General features: G+C 47.9%; 1 protein-coding gene across 1 annotated transcript; it reads right to left on the reverse strand.

Annotated features, from left to right (window-relative positions):
- On the reverse strand, window positions 1-13845 carry PPP2CB (protein phosphatase 2 catalytic subunit beta). Its single transcript, XM_056355493.1, has 7 exons — window positions 13582-13845; window positions 5078-5287; window positions 4660-4833; window positions 4038-4127; window positions 2371-2532; window positions 1374-1492; window positions 1-754 (listed from the first exon to the last, which is right to left on the reverse strand). Exons 1-7 carry the CDS (start codon window positions 13681-13683, stop codon window positions 682-684), a joined length of 930 nt encoding a protein of 309 aa, XP_056211468.1. The 5' UTR covers window positions 13684-13845; the 3' UTR covers window positions 1-681.
- Window positions 13846-20031: the final 6186 nt, after the last annotated feature.

A 20031-nucleotide genomic window follows, 5' to 3' on the forward strand; every position in this document is an offset into this window, starting at 1 on the left:
TTGGGGCTGGCAACGGCAAGTTTATTGGTTCGGGGTACATCAAGGAGGATCGCAAGCACTTCGGGGACAAATATACAGAGGGGAGAGCGGAAATAACAAAAGAAAACGAAAGCAAAACAAAACAAAACAAAACAGAAGAGGCAGGATAAACACAGGACGGGAACAGAGCTTAAAAGGGCACGCTTTTATCGTGTTATGACAACGTACTCCCAAGCAGGAATTGCTTCCTTTCTCCAGTTAAGTCGATTGGTCTTTTTAATAAAATAAGAGTGGTGGGGGAAGAAGTTAGTGTGCATTTCCCTCAAAAACAAACTCTAACTCATGCCAGTTAAACACTAGAACTAAAAATTTACAAAGAAGCATCAAAGGAGATGAAGTGTTATTAGTTACCTTTTCCTCTCTGAACAGTCCAGAAGAAAAAAAAAAACCAAACAAACAATGACTACAAATACAGCAGGCAAACCGACTGTCGGACTGATGGGCATAGGATATATATATATATAGTGTTGTAAGGAATTCAGTCTCAAGTTGTGCTAAACACTCTTCGTCCTCTGTATGGCACATTTTGGTCCATGATGGGCATTTTTAAATTGAGACGAACCCTGATTTCTTACAGAAACGTGTAAATATTGTTGCTCTTTAAAATGCCAGGTGTACTTCCTTACAAAGGTTAGGAGAGGTTTATAGGAAGTAGTCTGGGGTACGACGGGTAACATGAGGCTCTCCACGACGAGGAGCTGGGTCAAACTGGAGGCTGCAGGAAAGAAAAAAGGGATCATTTTCCCTCCTCCACAAGGTATTTCCCAATGCCACAATAAATGCTAGACTCGCTCTCCTGCTGCTAGTGTTTTACTCATCCCAGCTGCTTCCACATAAAACATTCCAGGCCCCAAAACAAGCACCCATGGGAGTTCAAGCCCATCAGCTGGCTGAAATGCTGCTTACGGAGCGAACACCACCCAGCAGCCAGCGCTTCAGCAGCCTGTCACTATTTTCGTGCGAGCTCAGCAGAGTGCAAAATTCAGACTCTCTCATCCATCTTTACAAAGCCTAGCAGAGCTACCAAAAATAAAAACAAATACATAAATCAATCAGTCTTTAATCCCTCCATCAAGCTTGGGCAATAGAGGGATTGAGAAAATGCAGAAGCTCCAACTCTCCAGAGAGGCAGGAAGAGGAGATAATGCAGTACCCAAGAGAAGCTTTGAAGAGCTTAACTCACTACTTAGTTTTAGATATTCTCGCAGGTAAGAGCACACAACATTAATTCCAGAGTGGTTTGAGCTGGCTTTTCACAAAGGAACCCCTCTGGAAAGGATCAGACATTCCTCACATTACAGAACAGAAAGCACAGCCCCAGCCAGGTTACTCACAAGGAATATTTTAAAGTGTCGTCTAGTTCCATGATAGCAGCCTGGTTCCCACAACGGTAACAGTAATTGGGCGCGCTGAAAATGGTAACCACGTTTCGGTCATGGCACCAATTATAACCCTGGCAGAAAAAAAAAAGGGGGGGGGGGGGGGGGGGGAGGGGAAAAAGTCTCTGTTAAACCTCAAACCTCACCCCATCGGAAGTTCCTCTTAAGGCCTGAAGCGATCCCAGGCATTTGTGAAACCGTAGATTTCTCATAAGTTATTGCCAACCAACTTAGTTTCATTTTATTAGTCCTCTACTGCAAGAATAAGCGGTAGTTACCTAGCAAAACCAGCTTCAACCACTCTATAGAGATCGGCCACTCATCACTCGTACGTTTATCCATTTTGTATAGAAATCACGGATTGTACCCCAAAGAAAACTTGAGATTTTCAGGTATGCCTTCAGTTTGCATCTACCACCACCAAGGATTTGCCTGCTGGATGAAAGTGACTTCTGACACGCAGTACGACTGAAGGGATCTACCTGAACTAGATTTTAAAAATACATCTGCTCCATTGACCCACTTGGCATTTTTCCAGCAAGACAGACAAGAGCAGCCTATCAACAGCCAAAACTATGGCTTAATCCCTGTCACATCTGACCGCCGAGTATTACAGGACAGACGGTTTAATGCAGCAGCAGTCTAAGTAGAGTAGTCAGCGTGTAAGGAGATTATTACTTCCACAAATGGGGCGTGACAAGGTCCCTCTGGCAATTTACTCGGAGCAGGGGGACGGGGAAGAAAGGGCAGAACATCCCCTTATTTACATCGCAGGTCAAAGCACATCATTCTACGTTTGTAGTTTTCACACGATTCGAGTCCCTCTTTGGTATTTACCCACGTAATGTTCAGGTGTCAGCTTATGCAAACCCACCAAGGGAAGTTCTCACAGCGGAGACAAGAACTGGCATCCACGTTTTGTTAGCCCCATCTAACAGAGTGCTTGCCCTACCTCCATGACAAGTTGGTGAGCACGGGAGACCAGTGTGAGACCATTGGCATGATTAAATGTTTCCGAAATGTCTTGTCCAAATGTGTAGCCAGCACCACGTGGAGATATACCCCAGCCACCACGATCATCCGGATCTGACCATAACAGATCACACATAGGACCCTTGAAAGAAATTAAGTGTTCTTAATTAGATCACTAGCAAGTTCGTTATAAAAAGCCACTTTAAAAATGTTTTATTAACAGTAAAAAAAGACTGCCAGCATGTCCTTCTCCACACAAGGCACATTAGTTTATTTAACACACATAATACCAGCTAGTCACTCACTGTATCAGTCAGCATCCTTCCCAAAGAATACGTACACAGCTGACTGAGAAAAGAGCCCACGTAACCAGAAAACTGCTCCCACCCTTCTTCCACGCACACTGTTTACCGTTTCGCTTCAACGCATCACATACAAAGCCAGCGAGAGCAGATCCACATTCCTACCCCTCACTCTCCACAGCACAATACAAAAGGCCACGTGAAAAGGTATGCACATCCAAGGGTATGCAACAGGTTCACTGGTGCCAGCCAAGTTGCAATAAATTAAAGAAAGGGAAACGACCCGTAGGAGGCTATGAACTAACTGTTCCAGAGATTGATGTTAAGCCTTCAGCAGCTCTTCTGGCAGGGTATTATTAATTTAATATTCCTCTCCTGAAGAGCCTATTGTTGGACTTGGCATATTCAAAAATACCCTGGTGTGCATCTTCTAAGTCACGAATGAAGCTCAGTGGCTTTTCTTGCTGAGCTACTACGGGGCAGTAAAGACACCCTACTATTTATCCAAGACTGCTGCTGTTCCCTACCCACCGACCTGAGCTCTGTGGTAGGGATCACACTGACTACATGTATAGGTCCTCAGGGCAGCCAGATTTCAGCACACGGATATGCAGCGCAGGACCGGGAAAACCTCAGAGCAACAGTATAATCGTTACACCTAACTACAGGTAGATGTCCCACCAGCTAGACACGCCCCAATCCTGGGAGTAATTTATCCAGCTTATTTCAGGTTTTTGGAAAGCTTGGGCAGATTTTGCCGCATTGCTCTTGCTGTTATACCACGCAGGACAAGCAGTTCATTTTAATTAAGGAACATTTGTAAGCCCCAAACACTCCAAGGCAGAAGAGCCATTAGCAATTAGAAGAGCCCTGGGAGCTCAGAAGGTGGTTTCTTCAGGCCTGTTCTTAGGCCCCCAAAAAGTGATGAACAAGATGAAACACTACAGAAGAAAGGATTGGCTGGGGAGGAAGGAGGGTGACACAACATGGCTTCATGTGGTGGCTGTCTGTTCACAAGCAAGTCTGCGATGAGGTTGAAGGTAGTAAACATCTTCCCCTGTGAAATACTGTTCTTTGAGTCAGCATGACAGTCAAAAATCCCACAATTCTGTGAAAAACAGCTGTGAAAACCCCATAGATCTACTTCTGTAGATTGCTGCAATCAAAGCATATTGATTGGTGTGCATTGCACCCAAATGTATGTTCGTCTGCTCTAGCCCTTAAAAAGGCAATAATCTGCCGTGTAACTGTGTCTCACTGTTTAAATGGATTTCAATATGAGGTTACATTTGCATTTTCCACCAACAGATATCTTTAGTTTATGATGCATTTCCTTTCCTGTTACCTCATGTGGTACTTCCTGCAGGCGGTCCAGAGCCCTGATATGATCCAGTGTATCTATGGATGGAGAGAGGCCACCGTGGAGACAGAATATCTGTTCCAGAAAAAAAAAGCAATCTGTTCAGCACACATTGTTAGGGGAAGACTGATCTCAGAAATAGCTGGGTTTAACTCTGCTATCATTCAACAGTTACAGCTGTCTCAGCCTCGCAGCAGAGAACCCAAATTTGATTCCTGCAGAAGGAAACTAAAAGGCTGCACCTTGCATACAGAGATCAGAACAACAGCAAAGATAGCCTTAATACAGAAGGCATGGTATCTTGCCTCATGGCCACAAGTCACCTTATGTATCACGGGGATCCTCATTGATTGAGCAGTCATTTAAAATGAACGACACATGCAATACCCTGCCATTCCTTTGGCAGCAGAATCAAAAGCCTTCCCACCCCATCAACTTGTGGGTTTGGGGAGGAATTTAGCGAGGTGTTAATAAAATAAGTATGTGGGCTTTAAAAAACTTCAGATCACAAGATAAGGGAGTTCGTTTGAGACTGTTCATGTAGAGGTCAGATGATACAACCTGCATAACTCTATGAAACGGAGCGTTTTCCTTGTTCAAGGCTTACCTGGCCGTCTACTAGAGCTGTAAGTGGAAGATAATCAAATAGATCTGTGAAATACTTCCAGACGTTGGCGTTGCCGTACTTTCGCAGACATTCATCATAAAAGCCGTACACTTGTGTAATTTGCCGGCTTTCGTGATTGCCCCTCAGTATTGTAATGCGTTCTGGGTAACGCACCTGTTGATAAAGAAAACTCTCCTTTAACACAAGAATTGTACCACTGATATGGAAAGAAACAGCAACAGAAAATTTCAAACAGCAGTCAAGCATTCAGCCCTGCTATAGAGTAGCATGTGTCCGTTAATGCATTTCAATTCACATCCCTCTAGCTCAAGCCAACGGCAGCATCAACGGGAGGAGCAATTCTTTAAAAAAAGTGAGGTTTTGCCCAAGGCTGCTGCAGCACAGTGTCAAACCGTACCTTCAATGCTACTAGAAGAGTCACTGTTTCCACCGAGTAATAGCCTCTGTCCACGTAGTCTCCCATGAACAGGTAATTTGTGTCTGGCGATTTCCCACCAATTCTAAAGAGTTCCATAAGGTCGTGGAATTGACCATGGACATCCCCGCAGACGGTGACAGGGCAACGTACCTCTTGCACATTTGATTCTTTCGTAAGAATTTCTTTAGCCTAGAAAGACAAACACATTTAAGACAAAAAGGTAGGAAGCTCCTTTAGAAGCAAGTGCAGATGTTATTCTACTGCATTCACATTGGAGACGCGATTACACTCCTCAAGCTGACCACCGGAAAAAAGTTTGCTGGGTAAGCAAAGACAAAGTGCATTTCACAAATCCCCATGCACAAAGACAAAGCCGGTTGTCTACTGTGAGGCCAGGTCCTTAAGAACTTATTGTACCACAAGCACTGACAAATTCAAAAGTTCTTAACAAGTTGATTCCCAGCCTTCCCTGAAATGAAGCAGTGTGAACTTCCAACGCTTGCACTGGGTCTGTGACTCGAATCACCGTTGGGGTTCACCCATGAATCCTGCCCTTCTTGCACACATTCCTCAAGTGCAGACAAGACAGAGTACTATTCCAGTAAGCTTCACAAGTATCACAGGCAGACATTATCTTCTTAAGCAAAACTGATTTTTTCTAACGTAAAGATTCTGACCTATTTCTCCATCTACATATTCAACACAGCTCGGGTCTGTTCACCTCGGCTATGTGAACTACGGCAGCACTAACCTGAGTGCCAAAGTCAAGTGCTATTCAGTTTCACAATACCTGGAAGCTTTCACCTCAAGAACCACAGCTGTCCCCTCTTAGTATTGCAGGCCACCCCACGTCCTGTCAGCAAGAGCTCAACATGGAACTCGTACAAACAGAGATTAGTCAATACTGCTGCCGTCTGCTGTAAGGGTAGAAATACCAGTGGAGATAGCGCAAGCCACTGGGGTAAATAATGCGGTTTTTTGAACAACTGTATTTGCAAAAGCACACATAAAACTAGGTCTTATTTGACACTTACACTAGCAGGAAAGCTATGACCTCCTAGACTTCTGATAGAAAACATCTGACTTGCTTGCAACCACGCACCGACACACAGTCTCCCTCCTCCTGCCACATTTTAGCCTGACTACCATCTCGGTTGCTCAACAGATAGCTCTCAATCCTACGCGCCCACATGGAACCATTCCTGTTGCCACATTTGCTGGCAACACAGCAGCAGGCTGGAACAACTCTTCTGCCAGCACTGACAGCTACTCCTCGCTGCCTTCCTCCTCTGGGAATCCTCAGGCTTCCCCCCCTCACTGCACACCCATAAACCTCAAGTGCTCTCCCAAGACCAGGATTTTGCAACCGCAGGTCTGTGTCATGGAAACAGCGCTACAACCTGTGTGTGTTCCGTATAGACAAAGCCAGCTCATAGCGCGATCGCTGAGCAGAGACGATGTTAAGAAAGCCCGCACATGACAAAACTGCTCATCCGGCAGAAAAGCTGGGCAACCACCATGGCACTGGATGAGCCGAGCTGTGTTACTCTGCCAAACAGCAACCAACGTGAGTGCCAGTGCTGGGGGCTGACAGGGCTGCCCCAGCTCTCTGGAGATACTGTGGCTTTCAGGTTGCATCACAGTGAGTACAAAACGACTGCAGCCGTGTATCAGGAAAGGGAACAGTCTTTGCACATTCCCAGAACACAGGGGAACTAACAAATCCATTTCCCTTGAGGAGGGGCAGATTTCTTCTTCTTGCTTAAGCCACCAAGGAAAACAAGTAGTCCAAAGCTTCACTTTACTAACCCAGCACAGAACATCACTGCATATGCAAGAGACGCTTCTCTCACCCAGGACACTTTTTGCCTGCCAGATTTCCAATCCTCTTCCAAGCACAACAGTTTAACAACTTCTAAAGGCAGGTCACAAACAACTAGGAAAGCAAAGTCAGAGTCAATTTAAACATACGGAGCCACAACCAGCTTCCCTGACAGTACCCAGCTGGCAACAAAATGACCACAGATGGAGGGATGACATCCTTGGACTTAAGTCAGTCATCTCTTCCTCTACACCCAGCCGTTCCTCTGCTAATTACAGCCACGTAATGTAGCCTATCTGCATTGCCTTATTACGGTTGTCAAATATCTTGTTTTGCTGCCTCCTGCTTATCACTTGACGCAGATCAGTGCTCCAGGCACATCTGAGGCACAGAAAGCATCCACAGATCAGCTCGGTCCGATCTGAACAAGAGGGATGAAAGATCACCAGTGCTGAACAGTCACCAGCAGCCAAGTCCCTCCACTCAGGATGATGTAGCTTCCACCTGCTGCTGCCAGAAAGAAGCTTCTTACCAAGGCCAGCCTCAGTGGGCTCACTGAGGATGGTTGTGTTCACATTCAAACGTTAGTTGCCTCGCCTCTTTTAGGGCAGATGCATTATTTGGAAAGAATAACTAAAATGCAAGCAGTGAAGAGGCTTGGACAGCACCCAGCGTGCCCCTTGCACAGTATGTAACCAGAGGGATGGGATCTTGATCCTCAAAGACACATCTTGCACATGGACTTGATGACACCAGGTCCACCTTGCAGTTCTAAACTGACTGGAAATAGCTGAACACGTTGTGTCTTGGAATGCTACAGCACCTATAACACCTTTTGACAGCTTCTACCCTCTGTGAGGGATAAACATAAAACACAGCCTCAAAACAGCTGCTTGGCACGTTCTGACTGTCACACAACGTGACAGACAGGGTTTCGTTGTAAACTGGAGCCAACTTTAACACAAAAGGTGCAAGGTATTTTCTGCCTTTTCCCATCATGCATACTGCTCCCTTCCCAGACGCGTAAGAAGAAATGCGCTGACTTCAAGCCTCCGGGGAGAAGATGCAGGATGCTGTAGAGATCCATACACACTTACCACTGTCTCAACCACACCATTCCTCTCCACCTCTCCGATCTGCCCAGAAAACCCACATACCCATACAGTAAAGCAGCACAGGCAATAGAGAAGAGCTCCTTTTGCACAGTAACACGGCAAACACAGTCACGTTAAGCACATCCTAGGAAGGTAGGCCAGCCCAAATACTGAAATTTTGGTACCAGGAGAATCTAGAAGTTTCCCCTCATGAGAACAGAGAAGCTAACAGCTGAAGAGCAGCAGTTTCTTAAGCTGCCTACCAGCTGTTACTGTGGAGCCTATTTTAGCTTACTATGTAGACAAACGTACACGCACACCAATAGATTAAGTCTGTCGTTTTAACACTGCAGAGCTGGCTCAAATCAGGATTAGGAGCTGAGCTCAGCTGGCCACAGAAGTCTGCCCTCATGTGACTTCCTAATGCAGAACAAGACCTTTAAAATCTTCAGCACCATTAAAAACACCCCAGAAAAGCAGCAGCTAACCAGCGCACTCTGCTTGCACATTTCACCGTGCAGATCTAACTGTAAAGTCAAATGACTTAAAATAATAAAAGCACCATTACAGAACAAGGATACAAAAAACCTCTGATGCAAGTAAGCTGCCCTGCATTATCATCATTTACTTACCTAAGAAGGTTGTTAAATAACTATGACTTCAAGTCATATTTCAGCTACCTTTGTTATAGAAAATGGTGACCAATGTCACCAGCTTCCTAAGCATGTATCCCAATTGTTTTGGATGAAAACCACACTCCGGTCAGAATAAAAAGCAGCAGCTTTTAGGTATTTTTATTTATGGAAACCTCCCTTAAGCCTGATAGTTAGCATGTCTGTGTTCAAAGTAACTTTGAAGAGTAGACTGTTTGTTGGCTGTGAGCTTGCCCATCATCTCAACTCCCCACTCTTTCTCAGCTTTAGATTCTGTAGATCACCTTTGCAGACTGGAACACAAGCTTGTCTGCTGTCTGGTCCTCAATCCATATGGAGGGAGGCTAAAGAATGCATGTCCCAATAATTTACTGTGTTGTCCTTGCAAGAGGAAACCAAGTGGTTTCAGGGCATGAACGCAACCCATTAACGTGCTGCTCTGAAACGTGAGATGCTACACCAGCTTTGAGACTACCTTGGGATCACCAGGAGACTAAGCCCTCCGTGAGAGCCTTTACAACCAAATCCACATCTACTACTGCGCTGTGCAGATTTGTCTATGACAATTATGTAGGTCGATTCCATGGGCAAGGGGATTACGATCCAGCCGGGAGGCAGATTTTCAGCACTGTAATAATTTCTGTAGAGAAAACAAAAGACCCCAAGCACCTGCTTCACATACAAGATCCTTTTGAGAGCACAGAAACTCAGCTCCTTCTGGCAGGTTCATTTACTGCACCACAAGCTCAGTCTGGCCCAGAGAGGCTCTTGCCTTGGGAACTGGAGAAGCCAGCCACCAAGTTTCTGATCAAAATTCAACCGAACCATCATTCCATCAGCTGCAACAGACCAAACTACCACGCCAACAAGCATGCTGAGGATACTGTAGTCTCAAGAAGCTTGGCCTGGACAAGAACCAGCTAGATTCTCCCCAAATGAGATGGAAGCCAGAGGGACAGAGCTGTCCTGCCCTTCAGCAACAAGGCAGCAGAGGACACACCGGAGTCTCAGAAAGTTACAGGGATTGTCAAAGTGCACATGTGTTCCTAGAGGTACCTGGGCCAGCCTACCCCAGGATGAGTGTCATCACTGCAGAGATGAAATATTCCTGGCCACGACTCGACACTCACAATTTCATGGTTTGAACAACGTCCAGGATGCTACTTGGCTCTACCGCTCACACTAATTTCACCAATTAGTGCAGAAGAGCTTGCTAACTCATTCTCCTAAAATTATTCTTAGGTGAAATGATCTCGGAAGGCAGAAGCATCATAGGTACGTGCCAGCAATATTCTCTCTACAGCAGCAGCTGGCTCCTGCTGCTTGGTCTGAAGAATCAGTTTACAATTACCATTCAATACCATACAAGAAATGCAAGTCTTCAATAGCAATTAGAATCCTTCTCCTCCCACCCCTTCACAACACAAAAGCTCTCAAGCTGCTCACAGCAACGAGACTGTAACCCTTCTTACACACCCAAAGAACAAGCACAGAAGAAAGAACAAGATAGAAAAAAGACAGGGAGAGGGAGATGGTTATGGGTGGTTGCTTGCCTGTGTTTATTTTGAGACAGCCTTGTACTTGCCTTTTCTCACATCCTATTTTATTACCCTGGGAAAAAAAAAAATCTTTCCTCTGGGATCAGTAGGATGGCTCCACTCCCTCACCTGCACCAGAATTTGTCTGCTGACCTGACTTGAACTTTAAAACACAAGTACTCAGAGATCACCGTGTCCAAACTTTGGAGTGCTTCCTATTAAATGAATCCAACTTCTTGGCCTTTTAGCCTGCCTTTAGCTGTCCAAAATACAGGTCACAATCTGTGCAAGTCCAAAGGCAGTTCAATACACCAGCAGCAGCCTGTTATCAGTACCCGAGTTACCCATTTGAAAGATAGCACCAGCACAAGAAAGCTGCTGTGGCACCTCCGATGAAGCACAGACATAATCCAAGGCACAACTCTATAGATTTTCATTGCCAATTTAATGAGAGGGGAAAAAGATTTTAACAACCTTCTGCCATAAAGACAGTCTAAGACCACGACATTAAGAGAAGCAGTATGAGATGCAAGGCATCCAATGCACAGTTCCCCAACATGCTGGAACATTTCTCGTGTCTACAAGCTCCGGCAGTGATCTTAATTGTTTGTCCTTCTCTTATCCTTTAAATGTCTGCATGATTTTAGCTAGATTTCATTTTAAAGATCAGCAGAACAGGAAACAAGCATTTTCATGTCATCTTGAGATGACATCTTGATTAACTGGGTGAAGAACACAAGACTGATTAGCTGCCAAAATGATGTCATAACTGGAGAGGTGAAGACAGAGTGTGACTTTTACAGGTGCAAATTTCACGAACTTTCGGAGTGCACAGTAATTTGGCACACCCTCATCAACCCTAGTTATGTCCAATTCTTCCCTCATTTCTGTCCATTATGCCAGCAATTAAAACCAAGAATGACCCACACAGGCCAGTCTGGGATTTGTTTCTTTGGGTTTTTTTATCCCCTTAGTTTTGATTTAAAACTTTTTTTTCTTTTTTGCTACTGAATTCTTCCACAAATTTAAACCTGAGGCAAGAGGTACTGTTGCACTTGGACTCTTAGAAATTATTCACACAAAAGGGAGGGCTACGAAATGAGACAAGGCTGGTAAGGGTTTTTCCAAATACTATCTCAAGGATAGAAACTAAACCAGCTTTCTGGCAGCACTGCTTGACACCAAAAGCAAGTCTGCACCCCCAAAAGTTTTGCGTAAGCTCCTTTCCACTACTGGCTGGACAATACAACCCCTCTCCCAAAACTTAAAAATAAGCCAAGTCAGAGCATCACAGAGTATTTACTTCACACCCAAGTCGTTTTTATCAGTTACCAGCACTTGAAGAACAATGTGCTGAAGATAGATGATATAATTTGGAGATAGATGACATTTGTTTCACACCATGCACTACTGGTTCAGAGTTCCTACCTGTCATCTGGATGGCAAACACCCTCACCACCTCCGGCTACAATGCGGTGTGCTGAGCTGCCACTCTCCCCATTTAGTCTGCGAGCCCTGATGTACAGCCACAATCTGCTGGCATTGTCCTCCAGCTTCTCAAAACACAGCAGCCACAGCTCCTTAATTAACAACGCAGCCGGAGAAGAAGGGAAATGGTTTTCTGTAGCAGCTTGCTGGTTAGAACAGCAGTTCCCAACCATAAATGCTTAGACCGGGGCGCAAATCACACCAATAAATTATTTCAGGCTTATTAGCTGGGCCTCATGCAGCACAGCCACAAGGAGTTCTTACCCACTCTTCAAGATATATCTACTCTTCAAGCTACTGCTATCGCTCCCTGCTGTGGCACCAGCCCTTCTCACCATGCTCCCTCGGAACTGATGGAGCTCTGGAGAGTCATAAACCAAACAGACAGTCCCAGCATGGTATAAAAAAAGAAAAGGGGAAAAGAAACAGAGGCTGGGCGCAGGCTAACTAGACATTAGGACCACTGGTAAAAGCATCTGCCAGGAAGCCAGAGCCTGGAGTCCCACATAGTCTCCGTCTGTGACATTCGAATGGCTCCTACCTTTCCAATGAGTGCCCCTGGCACGTTACGAGGTTGCAGCACAGACCCTCTCTATTGTTCAGATCTTATCACTGCGGTACTGTACTGAAGATCCGACAGAAGGAAACAGCTCAATCTTCTGAAGTTGGCACTGAGACGTTTAGTCACTGGCTAAAATGTGTTACCGTGAACAGGCATCAGAAAAAATGTTTCACTTCTGAGAGAACTGAGCAAGACACACAGGTAACAACATGACAATATCAAGTTCACCATCGGCAACACGACACTGAACGGAACGCCAAACTAACTACTCTATACTCTACTCTCTGTGTCTAATCATTATTGGTTCCTCCAGGAAAGGAAGCTGAGAGCTTCTCTGGACCACCTGATGCACAGCAGTGGTGGCCGCTGGTCACTAAGATAAGAAGCAAATAGAAAAAATAATCTTTGTTACTACATTTGTTACCACTTGAATTCTTTAACTGTCAGATCTTGCCAAGTCCAAAGAAAATCTTAACATTCTTAGATTGCAGTATTGAAGGAGTGTTCACAGAGGTATCTAGCTTCTCAGATGAAATCCAACACAAGCCTAACGAACAGTCACCTGATGGGGTTTTGCGGGGTGGGGGACGCAGTGGGAAGGCTTCTGACAACCTAAACTAAACAAGCCCAAACAGGAATTTGCCAAAGGACTGTCCAAACTACAGTCTGAGATAGCAGACTGTGTCCTTTATTCAACAGTTTCTCATTCTATTTTAGCCTTAGCTTGTAAGCCTCTGTTTAGGTCGGCACTACAGCTTATCTCTTACACCCCTCTGCTTTCCTAGATTACGCACGGGATGTCAAAAAGCTGCCTCGCTGATTTACGGTTGACTTTTGATTTAGGGTTGCTAAAGCACATGGCTACTCCACGTTATGAGTCACGAGAGAAGCACAACGTGAGGCCCCTGAAAAAGAACACATTTCTCCCTGCACATACCACCACCCTTGAGCCTGCCCCAAAACCTGGATGAACCCAAAGCCAAAAGGTAAAACCCACTAAGGACGGCAGTCACACGTGGAAAAATATCCCACGGTTGTGGGGGGTTTGAAGCCAGGAAGCCACTGCCGCTGCATGCAAGAGGCCTCCCCACCTCAAGCACACCAGGGGCAGCACCGCGGTCTCCCAGCAAGGCAGATGAGGAGAGGCAAGCCCGCCTCCCTCAGGGAGCCCCTCACACGGCCGCTGCGGCCGGGCTCTCCCCGCAGCTGCCCCGCAGCGGCGCCGAGGTCCCGCAAGGCCCAGCTCAGCCGGGAGCCCCTGCTACCGGCACCCGGCCCCAGGGCCGAGGGGAGGCCGGGCCCGGCCCTGCCGGGCTCCGCACTCACCTTCTCGCAGAGGCTGCGGACCTGGCTCTCGCTCAGCTGCCGGCACTCGTTCAGCTGCTCGATCCACTGGTCCAGCTCCTTGGCGAAACCCTTCTCCTCCATGGCGGCGGGGCGGGGCTGGGGGCCGGGCAGGGCAGGGCCCCGCCGCGCTCGGGGCCCGCGAGGCCCGGGCCCGCCTGACGGTGGCGGCGCAAGAGGCCGGGAAGCGAGGCCTGCTCCGCTCCGCGTAATGGCGGCCCCCCCGGCCCGGCCCGGGCTGCGCACTTCCGGCCACACCCACCCAGCCTGGCCCGCGCGCACTTCCGGGACCACACCCGCTTCCGCCTCCCGCGCCGCGCCCCGCCCCTGGCTCGGCTCCGTGAGGGGCCGCCCGCCGGCCCCACACTGGCGGCTGCCCGCGCCCCGCCGGGCTGAGGCGGGCTCCGAGCGGGGCGAGGCGGAGGCCGGGGCCCGGCGGGAAGCGGGCCGGGCGGCGCATCCGCCGCTCTCACGGCGTGTGGGGTCTAACCGGGCCGGCTGGGCTTGCGGCGGGGCCCGGTGTCCTTGCGGGCGTGCTGAGGGGAGGCCGGCGCCCGCCGGCGGGGACGGGCCCGGGGGTGTGCGTGGGGGAACGGAGCTTGCTTCCCGGCGGGCACGGAGCCGTCCCTGCGTACCCCTTCGGGCCCTCGGTGGCTCGGGAGCCCGCTTCTGCTGTCACCGGGGTGTCCGTGCGGGTGTACGGTACACAGCGTCTCGCTGCGGCCCTTTGGCAGGAGATGGTCACTGTGCTGCCCGAAGTGACCCGAGCGCCTTATGGTACAAGTGGAAATAAATCATGGAAAGCAAGTGAAAGGTTCGCCCTGTAAGAGGCCAACGCAAAGCCTGTGTGTGATTTCAGGTCCCTCTGACATCCTGAAACGGGGAGCGTCCATGCTGCCGGGGTGGCTGCTCCCCTGCACGTACACCCCTTGGCCTGAAGCAGGGTGGGACTTGCACCCTTTGCCGCCCAGTTCACATTCAGTTCTTTATGCGAGGCTGGGGCTTTCGGCGATCACCAATGTGCACGAAGATGCTGACCTGACTTTTAGAGTCATCGTAGTGTTTTGGGGGAATTACTCTTCCGGGTTTTTTTCCTTCTTAAGATGCAAACTCTGTTCACTGCAGCCGGCTGGGGTGCTGGACATGGCAGGGACTGGCAGAGGCTGTGCTTCCTCCAAAGTTGTGGCTGGCCCCAACGATTGCTGCTGCACGACTTGGTTAAGGGAGAGCCTGCTGTGAGGTGGGCTACGCGGGGAGCACCCTGACGCTGGACACATTCCCTCCTGGACACAAGCTCATCAATTCCCTCTAAGAAAAATGAAACGTAATTATAAGCCTTTGCGCCCACCGAGTGTCAAGTCCTAAGCATGGGCAGCAGGACAGCTGGTCACCTGGGAATGTCATAACAATACCTGCCTTTCTTTGATCGTTTCAATAAAAACGGATTATTAATTCACTTTACCATATTCCTTTGAAATTTTATGCAGCGATACTGTAAGACTGCTCTATTTATCAGCTAGCTCTGGTAAGCATCGAACCACGTTGCGTATGTTACAGCATTCATACACTTCTTTATACAAAGGTGATCAAAAATGGAGCACACATACTGTGACGTACCAAATGCAGCACATTGTTAATTAACATAAATATTAACAATAAAAAATAACATATTTTCTTACAGTCTGATACTCAATTTATCGCATGATCAGCCCTAAATTGCAACTGGCCTGTGAACATCTCTGTCTACTGCAGCATACTCAGCTCTTTATTTGATCTTCTGCAACTTTTGACTTGCTTTACTCTATACCAGAATGTAATAGTAATGTATAATGATAATAATGCTGCTTATTACATGGTTAAGGTCTGGAGCACTGGGTACACTTGAGTTCCAAGTGCCTGGCCCAGGCAGTGAGGTCTGGGATTTTAGGAGATCACTGGTGGGAAACTTTCCTGGGATTTTTAGCAGAATAAGTTAAGTCCCTGTGGTGGTGTTTTTTCATGTCAGATGGAAAAGCTGAGAATCGCTGAGGACCTGCTCAGGCTGTGCGGGTGTTCTTCTGCCAGGAATGTCAGTGCTGGTCACAGTTTCCATAATCCCTGCTGGGTAAAGTGGCTCGACTCATGGGTTTAACCCTGAGGTGAAGGAGAAAATTCAAGGGTTCAAAACATCCCATCCCTGAAGCGAACATTTCAACTAAAAATACATCTAGCAAAGTAAAAAGGAGCAATATGGCTATATGAAATAAATTTTTGTAGCTACTTTTAAAGATTGCCCATCATTTGCCATTTCAGTACCCAGAAAAGAGGCCTGCCAGAAACCTGGATATTCACGTACACCTGGATGTTTTATTTGCTCATTTGTTTCCAGTAGAGTATTTTTAACCAAATTGCCCACGTTCGTGGCACGGCAGCAGAGAACTTAACGGCCCTGGGATAAGATGAAACCTCCAATGTGGCAGTGGACAATAAATCTTTCCACCTGAGAGTTTCTTAAGGACAGCATGTGCCTTCAAGAGCATAAGGGAGACAGAAACCCATCGTAAAAATCATCCTGTGCCTCCTTGTCCAAAATCATCAAAAAGGTGTGTCCTGGGTCTCAGGAGGATATGATGCAGCATTAAAACAAATGCTGAGTAGCTTTTATTTACGTCTTTTAAATAGTTAAGGTTTCCTCATTATTTAATATGGTGAAACAAAATCAGAAAGGAAGCCGTGTGTTGACATGAATGCCTCACATTGCTCCTGCTGGGAGAAATAGCACATATGCCGAGGCAAAATCCAACAACAGCATCAACTAGCTGTTAGCAAGCTAGTTAAGCTAGTTAGTTGTGTACTTTCTAACGAACAAGTTGATTATTACCCTAAGTTTTAGATTGGAAACAGCTAACTGGTAACTATTCACCAGTCCCTTTCTATCCCTGTATATGGAGACATACGTTTATATATCCATATGTACGCATACATTTTGGTGATACATCTCTATTTACAGATTCCTTACCACCATTAAAATGTTTAACAGCAAAAGCCTAAAGGGAAAGCTTGAATAGATATATTTCTCTTGGCTTCTTACCAGGAGCTAAAGAGGTTTCTTAGATATCGATCAGAGATGTCAGGCCCTCTCCCCAGCATCAGCAAAACCTTGCACCTATGGCTGTTGCAGCCTGAACCAGGACTGTCCTTGGATCAACCCAGCATGGTTTATTGGAAGAGCAAGCTCTCAGGAAGAGGCACGGATTTCCCTGCAAAGGAGTGGCGGGGACAGAGCCTGCCGAATCACCAGGCAGCAACAAGGGATGATCAGCAGGCTCGCCGGCAGGGAAAATTGAAAAGCCTCGCTGACAGAAAATTAATGAAGACAGGAGCCTGCGGTGCTACACTGCAATCTGGATGTTGGCTGTGAGCCTGGCGGAGAGAAAAATCTGCCTGGGCATGCTGCAGGCATCCCACAACACATCCTCTGCTGTCCAAAAACTGAAGGGGAGTTGTAAATTTGGAGCATACCTGCAGGGTCCCCTCTGGATCACACTCTCATTGCTGCTGGCCACGTCCTCCAAGGTCCCAGAGTGGACTGAGAGGAAGGATGGTTGACAAATAGGGGTCAGGATGCAAAGTGCGCCCTGGTTGTGGCTTTGCTGCCATGATTGAAGCGTGTAGAGCTTTATCTGTGCAGGAGACGGTGGGCATCTCTGCTCCCTGGTGGGCAAGAGAGGAGTTTGAGGTCACATGTCGAGGTCTGAGACTCACTGATCCATCCTTGGCTACTGGGCAGTTCAGATGCCATGGTCGCCCTTGTTTTGCAGTGGTGAATTTTCCTCCATTTCCTCAGCGTTTGGTGGATGGGCAGTGAGAGGACCAATTGCCCTTCCGTGGCACAGACAAACTTCATGTGCTCAATCATCTTCATCATTCTCATGATATGAGTCATTTTCCCCAAGTCTTTCCTGGTGGCTGACTTTAAATGTCCAAGCAATCCCATAAACTGTTTGTGGTCTAGCTGGCTACTGGAGATGGCCAATGCAACTGTTCTTCCCAAGGTGTCTCTTGAATGATCCTTCTATAAGGAGAAGGAAGCCATTTGCTGTTGGCAGTGAAGTAACTCGGGGAGAAGTGATAAATCAAACCACAGTAAGCTCTGAAATCTTTCTGCCCCTACTATTTTTGCTATTGAATTCTTTAGGAATTGAACCGGTTTACACATCATGACTACCTCAATATGGGTCTCAACAGCTTCAGGCTTTACGATGGCGGTACTGAGGCTGCCTTTCTTCACCGTGCCCAGCCTGCTGTCATCGGTGATCAAAAGGGTACTTACACCTTCCTCCTGCAAAATTGGAAAATACTTTTTCTGGATCTCAGAACGCTCCCTACATCTCACCATTAGTGTACGCAGCTTCCTGAGAACTGCAGGGTAGGCTTCTGCTGGCATTTCTCCCAGGCAGCAAATATCGGGATGTGAAATCGGGATTTTCTTGGGCATGAATTTCGTAACAACTTGGCACTGGGGCTTGGCATTTCTTATCCATCCTCTTTGGGGGTTTTCCAGTTTTAAGCTGACAGACCTCACTGTGTTTGGACAGGGCCTCCTGGCCAAGTTCAAAGAGAAGCTGGCTCTTTTCCTCCTCAGCAGCCTTTTCTAAAGACATCCTTCTGTCTTTCCCAACACAGCTTCTAGCCTTTTAGCCTCTGATTTTGGGAGAGCACCAGGCTCCTGCCTTCCTATCCAGAAATAGGGCATTTGCTCAGGCTGCTGACTTGACTTTCTCTCTTCCTCCACCAGGCAACAGCCCCTGGCCCCTGGTGCTTTCCAGCATCTAGCAAGTGGATTTTCCACCACCTTCTCAATAATTGCTGCATTAAAACTTTCTCAAAAGGCAGTGCTGATGAAAGCAGCATGAGAGGCCACAAAAAAATACATATATGTTGGCTCTGTAACATTAAACTGCTCATTGGGTACGCTTGCTTTCTTATTTTTGTGACTTTCCCACTGAAACTTGGTCTTTTAGGGTGTGATACAAAATGCAAGGGAACCCAAATCAGAAATAATTACTGCCCTCACCACCTGTGGGAGGCATTGCCTGGGCTCACCCGCTCCTTCCCAAAGAGTGGTGTATTCCTAACAGCACACCTGCGCTTCAGAGAGGGAAAAAAACCCCACACAGAGTGAAAAAATAAATAAAGCAGTGAAGTCCTTTCTTCTGTCAGCAGCCGAGGGTGCACAGACTGGGACATAGCTCGGACTACAGTCACCACGTGGCTTCTAGTAGCCGTCCTCGCTTGGGGGAATAAAACCCTCAAAGAAAAAAGTAGCTATTTTCCCTTCTTTTTTTTGCCCATTCGGGCCCATCCGTGTTTCCCCTGCTGCAACTTTTATTGCAGGGAGTTAGTTATTCCACCCTGGAAAATAACAGCTCCTGGTGGCACTGTCCCCATCTCCACAAACAAAGGGGTGACCAGATGGGTCTGGGCTGGCCGTGGTGCACCCTGCTCTGGGTGTCCCGCCCCCCAGGAAGGGTGCAGGGGAGCACCGGGGTGCCCAGGGGCATGAGGACACGGACCTGCCTGCCCCAGTGTGCACCCGCATGCGGCCCCCCACTGTCCCTTTCCTCCTGAAGGCCCCCCAACACCCACCCCAAGCCCCCCCCCATGCACCCCAGGGCTTTACACACGCAACCCAGGGCTCCTTGCACCCCACACCAGGACACCCTGCCCCTTCTGCCCCCAACCACCCCCCTGCCCCATGTCACATACACGTAGACACCCTACACCCCACGGTAGCACACCCCATATCCAGCACCCTCACCCCATGCTGCACCCCATGACAGGACACTCCATTCCCCATCCCCCACACACCCCCCCGCCCTCACCCTATGTCCCACATGAATCTATGTCACCCCACAGGCGCATGCACCCCCCACTGTCACCCCATTATCTTGAGCCCCATCACCCGCTCCCCCATCACCCTGCACCCACCGCTGAGCCCTGATGCTTTCATGACAGCAGTGGCACGGCCCTGGGAGAGGCAGCTCCAGCAGCGCTGCCCCAGGGACAGGAGCAGCCACCAGAAATCAGCTAGAGAAGCAAATCCACGTAATCTGGGGTGATGCACCAATGCTCGGTGCTCCCAGGGACCAAGCAGAGCCCACCGCCCTCTGGTTTGAGGCTAAAAGGCAACAAAGGAGCGTTTAGGGGTACAGGCACTGCATTTTTGCTGAGGGTGGAAAGCAGACGTACCTGGCGGCACCCTCCACAAAGCCAGGCTTCTTGTTCCTGGCTTCTCCCCACAGGGTTCATCTCTTCCCTCTCCTTTCCGTGCTGGTGCCCATTGCCATCAGCAGTGCTGCTTGTACTGCAAGGAGCAGCAGGAAACATCTACAAAACCTTGATAAACTGGGAAAAAAAGCCAGAGGGAGGTCAGGGGGGAGGAAAGAGGCA

The sequence above is a fragment of the Falco biarmicus genome, chromosome 1, assembly GCF_023638135.1.
Source record: "Falco biarmicus isolate bFalBia1 chromosome 1, bFalBia1.pri, whole genome shotgun sequence".
NCBI lineage: Eukaryota > Metazoa > Chordata > Aves > Falconiformes > Falconidae > Falco > Falco biarmicus.